The 16,808-nt window shown below is 51.1% G+C and overlaps 1 protein-coding gene across 3 annotated transcripts; it reads left to right on the top strand.

Annotated features, from left to right (window-relative positions):
• Positions 1 to 301: 301 nt before the first annotated feature.
• On the top strand, positions 302 to 10,925 carry LOC118244242 (ribonuclease inhibitor-like). Of its 3 annotated transcripts, none has more exons than XM_035539077.2 (10): positions 302 to 421; positions 2,588 to 2,693; positions 3,991 to 4,161; positions 5,854 to 6,024; positions 6,632 to 6,802; positions 7,572 to 7,742; positions 8,238 to 8,408; positions 9,189 to 9,359; positions 9,507 to 9,677; positions 10,070 to 10,925. In XM_035539077.2, exons 2-10 carry the CDS (start codon positions 2,608 to 2,610, stop codon positions 10,155 to 10,157), a joined length of 1,371 nt encoding a protein of 456 aa, XP_035394970.1. In that variant the 5' UTR covers positions 302 to 421; positions 2,588 to 2,607; the 3' UTR covers positions 10,158 to 10,925. The 3 variants fall into 3 exon arrangements, with proteins under 3 accessions (XP_035394970.1, XP_035394969.1, XP_035394971.1); XM_035539076.2 differs by lacking the exon at positions 302 to 421 and adding an exon at positions 1,562 to 1,671; XM_035539078.2 differs by lacking the exon at positions 302 to 421 and adding an exon at positions 2,312 to 2,329.
• The last annotated feature ends 5,883 nt before the right edge of the window (positions 10,926 to 16,808 follow it).

Below are 16,808 nucleotides of genomic sequence, written 5' to 3'. Positions count from 1 at the left end.
CCTTTGGAGGGAAGAATGGAGCCTGCCTTCTGCCCCCGCCTCGCTTGTGGGCTCGTGAAACATTAATTAATCTTCGTGCCAGTGAGGGGGCGAGCCTGCGGGGCTTTGGGAGGAGGAGGTAGAGGTCTGAGGGCTGGGATCCTGCTTGCTGTGGGTGCTGGGACCAGCCAGGAATTGGTTTTAGGGGAGGGCAGCACCGGCGTCGTTCCCTGCGGGGCCTTGCAGGCTGTTGGGGAGCACGCAGCACGGGCGGGAGCAGGATGCTGGGTGCTCCCGGGAGGAAAAACGCCGTCAGAGCCCCAACGTGCCCTTCTCCCTCTAGCAGGCAGCGTGTGTACAACAGCAGAGGTTGCGTAGTAACTGCAGCAGGAAGGCGTCAGCTCTGCCCGCCGCGCTCCCGCAGAGAGCCCAGCGGAGCGAGGTACGTGTCGGCCGCGCGAACGGGCCCTAAAACTCCCCAAACTTCCCCTTTCCCTTAGCAAAAAGGGGGAACCGCAGGATTTTGGGGCCGCGCGTGGCGGACGCTGCTTTGCCGGGAGCGGCCGGTTGGGATTATCCGGAGGACTGAAGGGGAACGGGGTGTTTGCTGCCAGAAGAAACCGGGGGAGATGCTGAGATTTGGGTTGGGGCACGAGGGGAGGCGGCGTAGAAACCTCTCAGCACCTCGCCGCCTTCCTCTGGAGGCCTGCGTGAGCTTTTACCCGGGGCTCAAAGCGTTGGGAAACAATAGCGAGGCCGGGAGCAGCCGGCAGCCGGAGGAGGAAGCGAGCCCAAGGGATGGCGAACGCCTCCCGGCCCCGCTCCGCGCCGGGTGGGATGCGCGGGAGAAGCCCACCGGTACCGGGCTGGGTGCGTGCGGCTGCCGGGGGGGAGGCGGCAGGACTCCGGCCTCCGTGCCTCCACCCGTGGGGCTCGGGGTAGAGGCCTTCGTGCTGCCCCCCAGCACGTCCTGCTACGGGAGGGAGTAGGGGAGAGAACAGGGCCAGGGCGGGTGGGAGGCACCCCACAGGGCTCCCCGTGGCAGCCGGGCAGCCCACGGAGGGATGGGTATTTTTGGGTGTCCCCCGTTTGAACGGCCCCAAAGGAGGCAAAGGGGCAGCCCAAAGTGGGACGGCACTTTTTGGGGTCCTCTCGTCCCTTTTGGGACGCCACTTTTGATAACTTTTGGTCTTCCCGTCCCTTTTTGTGCCTCCCCTCGCTGCGGGGTTGCGCTCCTGTGGGCTCTGGCAGGGAAAAAGAGGGGGAAGGAGGGGGAGGAGAGGGAAGAGAGATGGAAAAAGTGGTAAGAAGTAGGGAGGGGGGGGGAGAAGGGGGAAGAAGGAGAAATAGGGAAGGGGAAAGAATGGAGGAGGAAGGAAAAGGAGGGCAGGGGAAGGAATGGGGGAGGAATGAAGGAAATAGGCGAAGAGAGGGGAGGAGGGGGAGAGGGGAGGGAGGGAGGGAGGGAAAATGGCGGGGGGGCCGCGAGGGGCGGGGCGGGGCCGCGAGGGGCGGGGCGAGCCGGGAGGGGCGGGGCGAGCCGTCCAGGGGGCGTGGCGAGGCGGAAGGGGACGGGCGGTTATCCGGAAAGGGGGCGTGGCTTGCGGGAAAAGGGGGCGCGGCCACCCCCGAGGGGGCGTGGCGGAGCGGAGCGGAGCGGAGCGGGCCGGGCGCAGCGTGCGGGCGGCGGCGGTAAGGGGGGGCCCGGAACGCCCCAGACGGGAACAGCAATAGCCATAGGAGCCCGGGGCGGGGCGCGCTTGCTAAGATACCATACAATAAAATAATAATAATATTAATAATAATAATTCGGGGGGGGGGGGGGGGAAGCTCGGGGGGCGTTTGGTAAAACACCTGAAAAACAGTAATAGTAATCGGGGGGGGAGCTCGGGGGGCGTCTGCTGACCTGCCTGTAGAAACTGACGGACTGCGTAAACAACCGCCGCTCCTAATAACCGGGGATGGAGCGGCAGGAGGTGCCGGGTTTAGGGCAGGCGGTGCCGAACATCGGCGCTGCCTCGTTGGCTTTTTTTTTTTTTTTTTTTTTTAACTGCCCCATTCCGATGCGATCACTCAGCGCGTTGGGTTTGGGTGTTTTTTAAGCGGCTGCGCCGTGCTCTGAGTCACGTTAGCAGGGCTGGGATGCCCGAAGCGTGCTTTGTCACCTGGCTGCGGGGCTGCAGGCTCGGGCCCTTGCCCAGCTGCTGGCCTCGCAGCATCCCCGTGCGGGTTTATCGCAGCGTCCGGGGTACTTCTAAAGCACGGTTTGGGTGCGAAGCAAGGAAGAACCCCTCTCGGCAGGCTCTCTGTGCTTAGACTTGCCCACCCGGAGTGCCCCCGCAAAGCCTGGGTACCGAACCTCGTGTACAGCCATTCATTCTGTGGTTAGGAAGAGCTGCCGAAACCCAGCACGTGTGAGCGGTTTTAGTGGCTGCCTCCTGAAAGCTGGGCTGCTCCAACGCTGCTGCTCGCAGCAAGCTGCCAAAAGCACGGCCTGTCCACTTTGCGTGGTCCGACCTGCATCAGGGCTGCGGGTGGGTTTGAAGAGGGTTGCTGTGCTTGCTTCTCGGTTGGTGGCAAAAGTAACAGCTTGATTTTCCATTTTCAGATCCTAGCTCAACTTCCAAAATGGACCTTGACATCCAGTGTGAGGAGATGGACCCGTCTCGATGGGCTGAGCTTCTGTCTACCATGAAATCCTGCAAAAGCATCAGGTAGTCCCTAGCTGCATTCCGTCTCCTCTGAGTAAGAGTTGTGTTTCTCTGCTGTGAGAAGAGGTACAAGGCACAATGCATTTCAGTAGCAAGACTGAGCTGTAGTATTGTTCACCCATGACTTAAAAGTGGCCCAGGAACAGAGATGATTTTACATATTTTTGCCCAGAAAGTTGATAAAAAGATAAAAATGCTCTTGCAAGGATTTATTTTGTCTAGAGAGGAGCATCCCTTGGTGTGAACTAACGCTGCCCTTGTACTACGGCATGCACGCTCACCCAGGTAATGTCTTGAGTGGTTATCCACACATTTGACCACTGTTTTGGTAATTCTTGACAGTCAGATCCCTCAGGTGAGGGAAGGCAAATGTCCTTCATGCTCATTAAGTTGCACGCACGCTGCCAAGTGACTGTTCCTTGGCTGCCATGCATGAGCCCCATGCAAACACCTCTTAATTCCGCAGGCAGTCTCCAAAAGTACCCTCCTAGAGTGCTGAGCAAGCCGCTGTGGGGGAACCGTGTTCCCCAGTGCAAGCAGGGGAATGGGATGAGGCTGTTCAGAAGATTTGCTTCTGCAGCCTTCCCCACAGACCGTGCCTGGGACTGTGAGGTTCTTTGCAATGCCTTCCTTACCCCGTGCCTCTTCCGTCTCACCCGCTGCTCGTCCTGCTCCGTCCCCGGCTCCCAGTCCGTTCCCTGACTCTCCACGCCGTCCAGCTCTCTCCTCCTCAACTGGGCGGCAGCAAATAAAACCCTGCCTTCAGTGCGAGAGGCCGCTGTCGTGCTGCAGCCTTGCTCCCTGCTGAGAGAGGCCGTGAGGGCTGCGTGACTCACCCGTACGAGGCCGGATCCCCGAGGGGCTGGGAAGCCTGGCTGCGGGCCCGGCTGGGCTAGTCTCGGTGCAGAACCAGTCCGGCAGCCCGCAAGCCGGCCTCTGGCTAAACGTGGCTTCAGACATGGGTAGTTTGTCGCTAGCGAAGGCCAGATGAAGGCGCATCGTCCTCTGGCTGAAGCCCTGCCAAGGCAGGCAAGACGTGTGGCTGCGCAGCACGGAGGAGGCCTGGGGCTTGGGAAGCTGCCGTCAGCCCCTCGTGTGCCACAGCCCTGCAGGCAGAGCGCGTCTTCTGCCCTGTAGAAGCAGAGGTCTGGGCCACGTGTTGCACAGCGAGCCACACGCATCCTTCTGGAGGTGTCCCAGGGACCAAGGAGGTGTAGGTTGGCCGCTTTGCTTTCCTGGGGAGCGCTTCAGCCAGGGAGGCCCTGAGGACTAACGGACCCCACCTCTCCTTCTCTTTCAGGCTGGATGACTGCAATCTCTCCAGCAGTAACTGTAAGGACCTCTCCTCTATCATCAACACGAACCCGTCCCTCACCGAGCTGAAGCTGAACAACAACGAGCTGGGAGATGCAGGCATTGAGTACCTGTGCAAAGGGCTGCTGACGCCCAGCTGTAGCCTGCAGAAGTTATGGTAAAGCCACGCTGATTGCCTCGCTCGGATGGGCTTGCAGAGTGCTGTAGGTGAAGTCACAAGGCAAACTAGTATGTGATCATAGGACCAGAGCTGTGCTGGTGCATCTCAGCTGTTACCTAGGTCAGATGATTGGAATACCGTAGGATTTTTTACTTAGCTAGCATATTTGCTGTAAGACTCCAGGTTATCAATCTGTCCAGCACAGAGGGAAGGACAGGTAGAGTTTTCCCAGCCAAGCTAAGGGTTTACGGAGACCTTCTTTAGAGTATGTGCCGTTAGGACATAACTGACATTGTCAGAAATGTGTTTTTCAGATTACTCTCCTGCCCGTTATCAGCACGGGGTTTAGCAGTCCCGTCCAGTTTGCTTGCTTCTTTCTCTGGGAACCAAGCAAAAGGGTGTTCCTGTGAGCGTTGGTGTTCCTTGGCATTTCCCGAGCTGTCAGTCTTTCTGCACCCTACCGAATTGGCTCTGCCACCAACCCTATCTTCTCAGTTGGGCAGGGGCTAGATGTGGGGCTCGGCTCAAGCCAGCAGTTTCTGCAGAGGCACCAGCAGCATATTGTGGCAGTAAAAGACTTCCCCTAGCAAGCCCTACAGCCCAACCACGCTGCAGGAGCGGTTGCTGCCTTTGCTCTTCAGTGACCCTCAGCAAGGTGCTACCTTCTCTGTCCAGGAGCTCTTCTGCAGAGAACTGGAGTTTGCCAGCTCCTGAGGTGCATCTGGTATCTTCCTGACGCTACCTCGGACAAATTGTTTACTTTTTAGACCAGATAGGCCTGCTTCAAAGTCAGCGTGCCCCCTGCAGCGAGGAGGCATTGGCAAATAAAGGGAGAGTAGGCTGAAGCTGCTCAAGCGGCAGTTCTCAGGTGGGCTTCCAAGTGTAACTGTGCTACACTGTACTAGGAGACTGACTCCAAATATTTTTCAGGGAGCTTTTGACCTGAGCTCCAAACTCTCCAGGGCCCCCAAGAAATAGCATGGATTAGGTTGTATCAGTTCTGTAGAAACATGATTGTTCATTTTTGGGGTTCTGGTAAGGTGTCTTAGGGAAAAAGAGCAACCAAATCCAAGCCAAACTTAGCACCACTATGCACAACACTTCTCCATTACAAGGGCGTCATGTCCAATAGTTCAAAGCACCCTGTAGAAGTAACAGCCTGGTTCCTATACAGCTTCTCCCAGCCTGAGCACTGAAGGATAAGCTTCATAGATCCTTCTTGAAGCTTACAGTAAAACTTCTGAATTATATATCCAGGGATTTAAGCCAAGTTAGACAAGATTGTTACTTTTAGCTACTCTGGATGACATTTCCAGGGGAACAAGAGATCATAAGATGTGCTTTCTCTCAGGGATTCACCTTATCGTTATTAAAACACTGCTACAAAGCAGCTGCGGTACTGCTTAATGTAGGGTGGATCCTTCTTCTGCTAGAGATGCTACATGAGCAATTAGACCAAAGGGAACCTAGGAGCTCATGTTACAGGTACAATATTAGCTGGTACAATATTTTGGCAGACCTTAAAATAACAGTGCTTACCTGGATGTACTGCTTTCGAGAGAGCTACACCCTGGTGGTGCCACGGTGTCCTTCCTGTGCCCAAACCCCAGCAGCTGCACTTCTCCCAGAAGAGCCCTAGAGTAATACTGGGGATGCATTTCTCTCACCTGAGCTGCCTCCCTCCTTTAGGCTGCAGAACTGCAACCTGACGAGCGCCAGCTGTGAGACTCTCCGCTCTGTCCTCAGTGCACAGCCATCGCTGACAGAGCTGCACGTGGGTGACAACAAGCTGGGAACTGCTGGAGTGAAGGTGCTGTGCCAGGGGCTGATGAACCCCAACTGTAAGCTGCAGAAGCTGCAGTAAGTAGTCCCTGGGCGTTTTGGTCATCAGACAGTTCGCATACGTCTTGAACCTGAGACAAACAGGAGTTTTGTTGCCAGCTGTGGATTTCTTCCTGCTTTATCTGAACGTGGTCGTGCTTATTCATGGGAGCGGGTCCTGAGGGTTTGTCAGAGCTGGGTGCCTGTTCCCGTAGGCTTTATTCAGCTCATTTGGCAGCGTCCTGTTAATGCAGGATGCCCCTGACTCCCAGGGGAAGGCTGATTCTGCTGCAGCTGGTCCATGCTTTACATCTGAGCTGGACCCAGGTCTCTTTGCTGTCTCCAGCCCCTCTTGGGAAGGCTTGGTGGTGAGGCTGCGTGATGTGCTGCAGTTCAAAGCTGAGGCAGCCTGTGTGTTGCTTCAGCGGGGGACTAGTCTTGCTTGGTTTCCCTGGGGTCTAAGTTTAAGAAATAACACGCTGCGAAGAACTACTGGCTGCAGTTTGCTTGTGGTCCTCTCTCCTTCATGTATTGCCTAGTCTCAGCTCGTAGACCCCACTGGCACATTTTCTGCCTTGATGTGTCTGTTGGTAGCAGGACGTGGTGGAGACACTTGTTTTTGCCTGGGTTTCTTTTCTCCTTGCAGGCTGGAGTATTGTGAACTCACGGCTGATATTGTGGAAGCTCTCAATGCTGCTCTGCAAACCAAGCCCACCCTGAAGGAGCTCAGCCTGAGCAACAACACGCTGGGAGATACAGCTGTAAAGCAGCTGTGCCGGGGGCTGGTGGAGGCAAGCTGCAACTTAGAGTTACTACAGTAAGGAAGAGCTGGTCATCTCTAGCTGCAAATAACCCTGCTGCTATTCCTACCGTGCGCAAAAGAAGGAAAAACTGTTGTCAAGAATGCTTGAAATTTAGGCCAGCTTTTTGCAGGCTCAGATTTCTAGAACTGTGGAAACTGAAGGCACATCTGTGTTTTTTTTTTTTTTTTTTTAACTATCATGTGATTCGAAGTTCACTCCCATGTCTATTGGTGTGGTGTGAACACGTACCCCAGGTTAAATTTGCAATTACAAGGAGTGGCTGCTCATTAGTATCTGCGAGTTGCAGAGCAACAGCCTTCAGAGACTCTAGTTCTTACCCCTGAGTTACTAGCTGGCTGAGCATATTTATTCAGACCCAGATTTTCTTAAAGAAAGAGATGTTGAATTTGTCCTCTTGTTGGTACAGCCCCTGAACGGGTTCAGGGTAGAAGCACGATTTGTTTTAACTTGCCCAGGTGCTTCAGCACAGCCTGGCCGGAGGAGCACACAGCTGCTAAGTCACTGCTACGTAGATCTGGGGAGCCAGCTCCAGCTGTGCAGAGGCTTCAGGGCTCTGCAGCAGCCAGCAGTCCCTTTTCCTTCATTCTCTGTGTCCCAGTTTGGCTTGTGGCTGCTGGGGACTCACAGTGTCATACATCCAAAAGTTCCTCTTCAAAAAGACAGTCGATATAAGGGTGAATGTCCAAACTGGGAGTGGAGGATCATATCTAATGCAGCAGGTTTAGAGCAGCAATTCAAACTGTGCTTTTTTTTTTCCTGCAGCCTGGAAAACTGCGGAATAACCAGCGATAGTTGTCGGGACATCAGCGCGGTGCTGAGCAACAAGTCGTCGCTGATAGATCTGTCTGTGGGGGATAACAAGATCGGGGACTCCGGCCTGGCTCTGCTGTGCCAAGGACTGCTGCATCCAAACTGCAAAATCCAGAAGCTGTGGTAAGGGTAGAGAGGGTTTGCTTAAATCCCTCTTGCGGCCTCTGGGCTATCTAGGTTGTACTGTTGGTCTGCTCCAAAGCAGAAAGCTTCTCAGTTACACCCCCTAGTGAAACAAGGATGTCTCTACTGCAAGTTAGTTGCTTCACAAAACCTGGTGGAGGACACCATGGAGGAGTAAGGCTGCACTGAAATCACTTAGACCAAATTCTGGGGAGAGGGTGAATGAGAATTTGTGATGACAGTGTCTTTTCCTCCTCTTGAGATGTCTGTCTACCAGAAACAAGTGTTCATATTCCTCTTCTGTTACAAACAGAACGTTCAGTGCAAAGGGTGGAAAGTAAAGAGAAAGCTCCGTGGTATGATACATGGACGAGTTTGGTAAAGGACTGAAGAAAACGAAATGCTGTAACCAGAAGTTCAGAATACTAACAGAGAACTGTGTTTTCTAATCTAAGTAATTTTTTGGGGGAAATAATACTTGGTTCTTCCCTGCAGGTTATGGGACTGCGATCTCACAAGCGCTAGCTGTAAAGATCTCTCCAGAGTCCTCAGTACAAAAGAGACCCTCCTAGAGGTCAGTCTGATAGACAATAACCTGAGAGACTCAGGAATGGAGATGCTGTGTCAGGCGCTCAAGGATCCCAAAGCTAACCTCCAGGAGCTATGGTAAGCTGCTGTGAGGCTTCACATACCCACGACTTTTTTGGAGACCTAACTGAAGAGAGATGTAGGTGAATGTTGTGGTGCTGTGGGATTTAAGCAGACCCTACCTGAAACCAGGACAGTGAAATAATACAAAATAAATCCTCAGTTGTGATGGTTCCACAAATGAAGAGTGTAATTGCTTATTGGAAGGACTGGGTAAAAGTCAGCACCAGAACCTGTGGTGCCAACTTTACGAGCTAAATCTAACCAGAGGAGGTTTGGATGACAAAACCATTCTCAGCATTCTCACTGCTGACAGCATTACATTACATTACAGGTTGGGGTGCTCTGCTATTGCATGGCCTGGAGGGGAAAACTGTTCTTTCACATAGAACTGTAACAGGCAGCTCTTCAACTTTTCTACGTCGCAAGTTCAGCTCCTACCCCTCAATGGAGTTCTTGCCCTACCCCCGTGGCATGGGAATTGGTGAAGTGCCCCGGGAGTGCATAGTGGAGCTGAGAGAGCAGCATGCTTCTCTGAACAGGAGTCTGTTTCTGTGCTTCTATGGGCAGCTCTCTGTCCTAGATACATACTCTGAGACAAACAACCCAAATATAAATGGTGGGAGAAGTGCTGCTCTGAAAGGATTGGCAGACGGGGATGGAGAGAAGTTCAGTGATTGTGGGAAGGCTTCTTTTCCTCTTTTCTCAGTCTGCAGACTCCTCTGAAGCAAACGTGAAGTGACCAGTGCTTGATGCTCTCTAGATCCCTGGAGTTCTCATGTCATTTTTCCTTTGCAGGATTAGAGAATGCGGGCTCACGACTGCATGCTGCAAGGCAGTCAGCTCTGTTCTCAGCGTGAACAAACACTTGAAAGTGCTGCACATTGGCGAGAACAAGCTGGGAGATGCAGGTGTTGAACTCCTGTGTGAAGGGCTGCTGCACCCCAACTGCAACATCCACTCCCTGTGGTAAGGGGCACCCTCACAAGTCATCTCCTCTCTTGCTGTGTTACCCTTCCAAGAACAGCATACAGAGAGGGATAGCACTAGATTATTCTTTTTTTTTGCTTGGGGGCCAAAATTCCCACTCTGCTGTGCTCTCTCCTCTCCCTTCAGGCTGGGCAACTGCGATCTCACCGCAGCCTGCTGTGCCACGCTTGCCACCCTCATGGTTGCCAAGCCGTGCCTTACGGAGCTGGACCTGAGCTACAACACTCTGGAGGATGAAGGCGTGAGGAAGCTCTGCGAAGCCGTGAGGAATCCCAACTGCAAGCTGCAGCAGTTGATGTGAGTGATGTTTCTGGTCTTGCTTGCGTTCCCCTGGCAGACAGCAAGCTCCAGCCAGGGGAACCAGTCCTCCTGGTGACCCCAGGGGGAGTGAAACACCATCTGCTTGTTGCAAAGCCCTCCCTGACCCTTCCGAGTGGTGTGACCATAATGGCTTAATCCGCTTTGGTCCCTGAGGCCTGAGGAAGAGGAGATGGTGGTGCTATGGTGGGAATAGCATGGTCCGGTGCTGTAACACCCATTACTGGTTGTTGGGGCGGACTGCCCAACCTAGATGGGGCCCTTTCTGTTATGTGGTCTTCTCGTAACGGCAATTTGCGTGTCTTCCTGCTCTCTCTTACCTCAATGGGAGGATACTTGCTAAACCAGCTTGCCTTTTTGTTTTGGTGCAGTTTGTACGACATTTTCTGGAGTTCTGAGGTGGATGATGAACTAAGAGCCCTGGAAGAGTCCAAGCCTGAAGTGAAGATCATTTCATGAGTGGTGACTGCCTACAGAGCAAAGTTAAAGCAGTGTCCTCTTCTTAATCTGAACTTTTCGTACATAAAGCTAATTAATTTAATATAGAATGTGCTTTTACCAAAAAACACTTGTGGGTTCCCTGAGTGGGGTGTCCAGGTAGCTGGTAAGCCTTCCGTGCAGCGCTGAGGCTCATGAAAGCGTTGTACATTTTCACTGCAGCATCGTTATCCTTGAAGTAAACAATTACTGGGCATCTGCTAGAAGTGGGTCTGTACCCTTTAGGAGCTCTTTAATCCTGTAATCCCTCCTAACGCATTAGTCGGGCTCTAAAAGAGAGCTCCTTCCCAAAGGCAAGGGAAGAACTACCTACTGTATTGCTACTGGGTGGTGCCTTTGCCAGGTCTCTGGAGAAAGCTCTCCAAAACAACGACAACAACAAAAAAACCAAGCCACATAACAAATGTGGTTCTTAATCTAAAAGTCAGCTCTCCACTGCCTTTCTGTAGAGGAGTTGTTGGAAAAGCAGTGATGACCAGGCTACTAGAGGAAAAAGAAACGAGTGGCTGTTCAGCTGCTTAACTTCAAGAATTAGCATCCCTTGAAAAGTGATTTTTTCCCACAAATAAAAGATGCTGTACTTTTCTGCTGGTATGGGAAAAGATTAAATGGTTTGATACGTTTGCTCTGGCAAGAGTGGTTTTACAGGCATTTTATTAAAATCTGTTTGCAAATAATTAAATGCTTTGTTTTTCTACTTATAAAAAGAAAAATAAGATACAACCCATAGCTTGAATCTGTATATTTCTTCTTTAATGCCAATCCATCACTCTGAACTACTCCACTACTACTTGTTTCTTGTTTGCTTTTGGTTACGTTCCTAGCTGAAGCCTGTCACGAGACCTTAGTCAAGCCCCTAGGAAGGCTGCAAGCCTAGAAAACATTTCCCTTGTTTCAGAGGTTACTGACTGGGGCTACTCATCCAGTTGGAGCTTTAATAAACCTTCTTGCAAGGGAAAACAAATCTGATGCACACTTAAAATGCTACAATGCAACGGAAGAAAGAATGTAGCTTAAAAAATGCAGGTGAGAAGCCTGGCGTTGCCCGGGGCTAACCCTGCAGAAAGCATGCAAAAAAAATAAATAATCTTGTTTGCTCACATCTCTCTCCATGCAGCAGTCGCTTAGTGTGGCGTGCAATTTGAAGATGCCTTGTGATGCTCACGTATTCATCTCGTAGAGGCTGTAACTGGCTTTTCTTGGGCTGAGGTAAATCATTGATCTGAGCATGGTTCCAGCAAAGGAGAGCATTTGCCTGAGCAGAGTTCCTCCACACTTCCCTTGATGCTGCCCAAAATGCTAAAAACTTCTCTTTTTCTAGAATTACTTGGTTTCCATCAAGGGCAGAAGCAGTTCTTGTGTTTAGAAGCCTACCCATTCTGAGGAACTCTTAGACGGGCTTTTTGCATCCCTGGTCCCTTGCATATTTGGCACATGTGGGCTCGTTTCAAACGTGGGAAGAAGCAGAGAGGGTAGACCCGAAGAGGGGCTGCAAGAGCCAGTGCATGCATGAGGGAAGCAGCAAAAATTAGGCACAAGGCTGGGCTGAGGCATTGCTCCAAAAAGAAAATAAAAAAAATAAATAGAAGTGGGTTTTTGAGAGCACATGATGTGGCCTAAAGGGTGCCTGCTGGTTCTGGGATGTCAGGGTGAACCGTTGGACCTCGGGTACCCTTCTACCAGCAGCTTGCAAATACCGGCTTTCTCTTTTATTGCATTATAAAGGTTAATAAAATTACACAGCCAAAATATAAGATTGAGGAAATGCAGGTATAACTTTCAGTTGATGGCAGACAGCTCAATGCCATTGCAAATTTTGTGCAGCCCAGGGTTATAATACAAACAGCAGGCTAATTTACACATAAACAAGCTGCTGTGCACCATCTCTTTGCACTGCACGTAACCCCAAAGCATGTTTCCAAACACTGACATCTTGACACCTTAAGCAAACCCTTTTAAAGAACCATGGCTCCTGAGATCAAATAGATTTGGGAGCAGAGAACTCGAGTCTAGAGCTCTTACATTCTTTTACAGGTTTGTATTTTAGATCTCAGTAGTAGCAACAGCTGTTTAGTTTGTGTTAAAATGTTGGGTTTCTGCTAGTAGTTTAGGACTCTGCAACAACCTTATTTTTTCGCTCATTGCATCATATGATCTAAAGCGGGGAGGTCACGGTGTTCCAGCTACGTTGCCAGAAGCAGTTAAGCGAACATTATTGGCCTCACAGGCAGGTTATACCCCAGCTAAACCTGCTGCTTGCTTTGGAAGAGTGTCGTTTTACTGCTGTCCTGGCAACCCAGGCTGCGGGAGCTTTTGGGGAAGGGGATGGAGCACAGCAGGGCCCCAGGTACCCCCTCTGAACAACACGGATGCTAACAGCAATTTCAACTCTCCAGAGCTTCTCCTCTACTAAAATAATCTGAAAGGGAGTTTTATGTCTTGCCCGAATCCTCTTTTTGCACAGAAAAAAATTAAATATATATTTCTGTTATCTTTTCCCACACTGGGCAAATACCTCTTCCTTTCTGTGTGCCTCCTTCCTCAGCCACACCCTCCCCCCCCAGCAGCAGCATAGGGGGTAATACAGAACCAGAACAACCCCTCTTTGCACCCCACAAACCACTTGTGCAAACCCTCTGGTGCTGCTGGCTTTTTCCTGCCTTGCCAGGGGCCATCACACCCCAAGAACCAAAAGGTGTTGGGACAGACCTTCTGCAAAGCCAGCTTTCCCCACCCTAACTTCTTTACATGATATGCATTGTTTTTGCCTTGTTTCACACTTCATTTAGATTTTTAGCTGAGACCCTAATTATGCTTTCCAGATGATGCAAAGGGTGCAGAAGCACTCCCCAGGCCACGCTGTAACTGGCTAGGAAGAATTGCCTGCCTGCCATCACTTCGAAGTGTGCCGTGGCTAATTGAGCTCCTCATAGCCGGGGTTGATGCCTCAGCTCATCTCTAATGTGCAGCAACCACAAATCAAGGAGCGGGGCTGCGCTCGGGGATCACTAGAATAGAAAGCACCAAAGAGTTTACTCCTCAGCACCTCCCACAACGAGGAGAGAGGGCTACTTTGTTCAGCCCTTACAGCAGAGGGGAGATGCTGCTGTCTTCACAGCAGACTCCCAGGGGATCCATTTCCCCCCTTCCCTGCCGCAGCTTGCAAAGCAAATCTAAAGTAGACATGCTGCAAGCAAGGATGCAGCCACATCTCCTAACTGCAGGGATCAAAGATAGCTGTAATCCCAGCGGGGTTTACAGCTGTAATCCCAACGGGGTGGGCTAGTGGCTGCTAACAAATGCTTTGGGGGAAGAAGTCAGGCTGGATTTGGGTGACTTGATGGAGAGAGCAGAGTTCCCGACTGGAAAGACCAAACAGGACTGATCCAAGCCCTCAAGTTCAGATGGGACAAAGAATGAGAACCAGTGAGGGAGGAAGGAAAGCCCTGAAGGATGCTGTTCTACCTCCTTCCTCGTCTTCCTCCTCAATTCTTGGCCCTCTAATTGCCATGTAACTTGGCGCCACCCTCTTAATCCTGAAGGAGAAAACCCTTCCTACCTTTCAGGTGTCTATGGATCTAGCTCCGGTAGTGTGTGCGAAGACTTCCCATCCAGCTGCATCCTGGTATCCAGCTGCAACAGCCCCAACATCCACAGGACAGACTTGGGCCAAAAAAAAAATAAAAAAATCCTATTGCTTTGGGTAAAGGAAGAAGAGTTAAAAAACAACTGCACAGCAAAAACAGATGAAGAGCATGTATTCTTATTCCACTCACCTATCCCATGTTTTCTGGGGGCTTGCATTCACATGTGACTAGGGATTACTGGCCAGCATTTGCCACGGTTTCATGATTTCGCCAAGAGCAGCAGAGGGTTATAAAAGCTCCTCTCCCAGAGCCCAGAAGCTCAGTCTCTCCCCTTCATGCCCGGCTTAGGACCTGCCAGGGAGCTGCAGGGTTTCTCAGCACAGAGCACCTCCTGCGGTGACCCTCACGGCCAGATTTGCCAAGCGGGCACCCAAAACCCCATCCCTCTGCAGCTCTTGTGGAGTTAACCGAGCGGCAGCCTTGCCATTGCATTGTTCCACACGTACGCCCTGTTCCGAACCGGCTTCGTCAATATTGGCTCCCGTCTTGCTGAGCAGGGTGGGACCTTGTTTTTCTAGAATAACAAACCGATCTTGCTGTGTGCTGGCGGCGTGCAGGCTCTCAGAGGGTTCCCAGAGACCCGCTTTTAAGCTGTTTCTGAAGGTATGATTTTTGTTTAAGTCACCCAGTGTTGAGTTAGGCACCTGGGAGGAGCTGGGGATGGGATCCTCTTCTTTGTGTGGGGAGCACCTGGCATGCTGGAGGCTGCCATCTACATGACAAAGAATGAGTGGCAGCCAGATTTACATGAGGGGGACATGGGACAGGGTGATGGACGTGCCACGCCAGGCCTGTCCTGCCCCACCTGTGCGATGGCAGAGCAGCCGTGCACATTTTTTGGGGTTGGGCTAACTTACCCAGCAGTGCTGGGGCAGCTCACAGCAGACCTTGAAAGGTGAAGCTGATTTGGAGCAAGTCCCAGGAGTCTTAGGCTGAGTGTGGTGGTTCAGGAGACATTCAGCCTCACTGCTTTTACTTAAATAGCTGCTTTCCTGCTACATAATTCAGATGCAGGTTCTTAAAAATAAGAAACCTCTCAGGTGAATGACAGCCAGCCACAAGCTTTAAGGTCTCTGGGTCTGCAGTGCAGAATCAGGACTAATGGATATATGCAATCGTTTGCCTGTTAAACTACAGGTTCTTTTACCTTCATGCTATGCTCTTCCTGAGGGTTATACTACAGGTGAATTCCTCTGGATTCCATAGAACTGCTCTTCAGCCTGCCTGTGATTCTTTGAGAATTTTTATGGCACAACAACTTGTTGCAGGTTAGCAGTGAGTTAAATTTCTCAGCCAGTTTTAAAGGCTCCCCTTAGTCCATTTTTTTTTTCAGGGAAGTGTTTATTTAGACTGAGATTTAGCTCTCACCCACACAAGGATGTCTCTGCCAGTCACTTCCCGTTCATTTCTACTGCTTCATCTCCAGTGGAGGTGGATGGGGTACGTTATACAGAGCATATACCCCAGCAGCTGCACGTGGTCCTGCAACAAAGGTACAGATAATACAGTCAGTGATGAGAAATCATAGAAGAAAATAGCTGGTATGAACAACAACATCTTCTGAGGTGAAGAAATCACGCACATTTAGGGATTCTGTGCAGGAAGTTTCACTAAACTGATTCCTGCTTTCAAGCTCGCTTTGGGCTGTGTAAACCAGCAGTAATTTCTTGGAACAGACCTTGTCTGAAGCTGGGCTCTGTTTCTTGGCTGCTCTTGTTTGCTAGAGTTGGGTGAAATGTTTGCTCCCTCCAAAGATGTGTTCTAATCTGATCTTAAGTAATCATGAAAAAAAAAAAAAAGAAAAAAGAAAAAAAAAACCACCACCACCACGTGCTGTTCCTAACCAGAGCTCTATTGTGAATGGGTGTAAAGGCCTAGAGGGAGGGAGCACTCATCCCTGCTCCTCTCCAGATGGATTCAACCTTCTCCTGGGAAGGATGATAATGCTCTTAAAGGATATTTACCCTAAGAGGACTGGTTACTTAGGCTAAGCAGGATGAAAGGCTATGGCGAGCCATAGCCTAATGGACCACTGCCATCTTTTCTCTTGGAGCAAAGGGACAGAGATGGAAGTCCAAACTAAGCTTCTTCTTCTTCCTAGGACTGTCAGGTCACTTCTAGGGACAGATGACAAACTCTCCAGATCCCTTTCTTCAAATTTCCAAACAGAGGCCTTCCCTCGGCTCCCAATACAGGGACCTAGCATGTTCTCATGCGCTCTCCCCAAGCATCTTCTTGCCAGGCACTGTCAGAAGGCAATAAGGAGAAGGGACAGTAACTGAATCCTAGTTGGAAGGGACATTAAAGATCATCTAATTCCGACCCCCCCACACCAGGCTGCCCAAAGCCCCATCCAACCTGGCCTTGAGCACCTCCAAGGATGGGGCAGCCACAGCTTCTCTGGGCAACCTGTGTCAGTCCCTCACCACCCTCTGAGTAAGAATTTCTTCCTTATAGTTAATCTAAAACTACCTTCTTTTAGTCTAAAGCCATTTCCCCTTGTCCTATCACTCCACTCCCTGATAAAGTGTCTCTCTCCAACGGTAGGAGGCAGCAGTGGTATATGGAGGGCAAGGAAGCAGGGTGAGAAGAAGCTTGCAGGGAAGTCGCAGGTGTGGCACATTTCCAGCAGTCTTTCATCTTGGAAGACTGTAAGCTGCTTTGTCAATTGCTCTGGCCAAAAGCAGTGAAATCCAGCAGAAGCCTGCCTGTGTGGCAATGATGAGTACAGATCCGTGATGATGCAGCAGTGATCCAGTGAGCACAAACACACGTAAATAATATTGCATGGCCAGCAACATGACTAATTAATTCTGTGTGTATGGGCCTAAGCTGCAGTTTATGTATGACTTGAATACAGACCTTTTCCTTCCCAGCCTGCATCCTACTTGGGTTGTACAACACGGTGAGGCAGTGCTAGCAATGCTGACCCCTTTCTTCCTTCTCTCTCTCAGAGGAACAAGGC

The sequence above is a fragment of the Cygnus atratus genome, chromosome 5 (genome assembly GCF_013377495.2).
Source record: "Cygnus atratus isolate AKBS03 ecotype Queensland, Australia chromosome 5, CAtr_DNAZoo_HiC_assembly, whole genome shotgun sequence".
Classification (NCBI taxonomy): domain Eukaryota; kingdom Metazoa; phylum Chordata; class Aves; order Anseriformes; family Anatidae; genus Cygnus; species Cygnus atratus.
This window is presented reverse-complemented; position numbering and strand designations above follow the sequence as displayed.

What these genes read in the sequence shown, in the direction of transcription:
- LOC118244242 (XM_035539077.2), top strand. Translation starts at nt 2,608, where the DNA reads ATGGACCTTGACATCCAGTGTGAGGAGATGGACCCGTCTCGATGGGCT. An exon ending in AAATCCTGCAAAAGCATCAG is followed by an intron (nt 2,694 to 3,990) that starts GTAGTCCCTAGC and finishes CTTCTCTTTCAG; the next exon opens with GCTGGATGACTGCAATCTCT. An exon ending in TGCAACTTAGAGTTACTACA is followed by an intron (nt 6,803 to 7,571) that starts GTAAGGAAGAGC and finishes TTTTTCCTGCAG; the next exon opens with CCTGGAAAACTGCGGAATAA.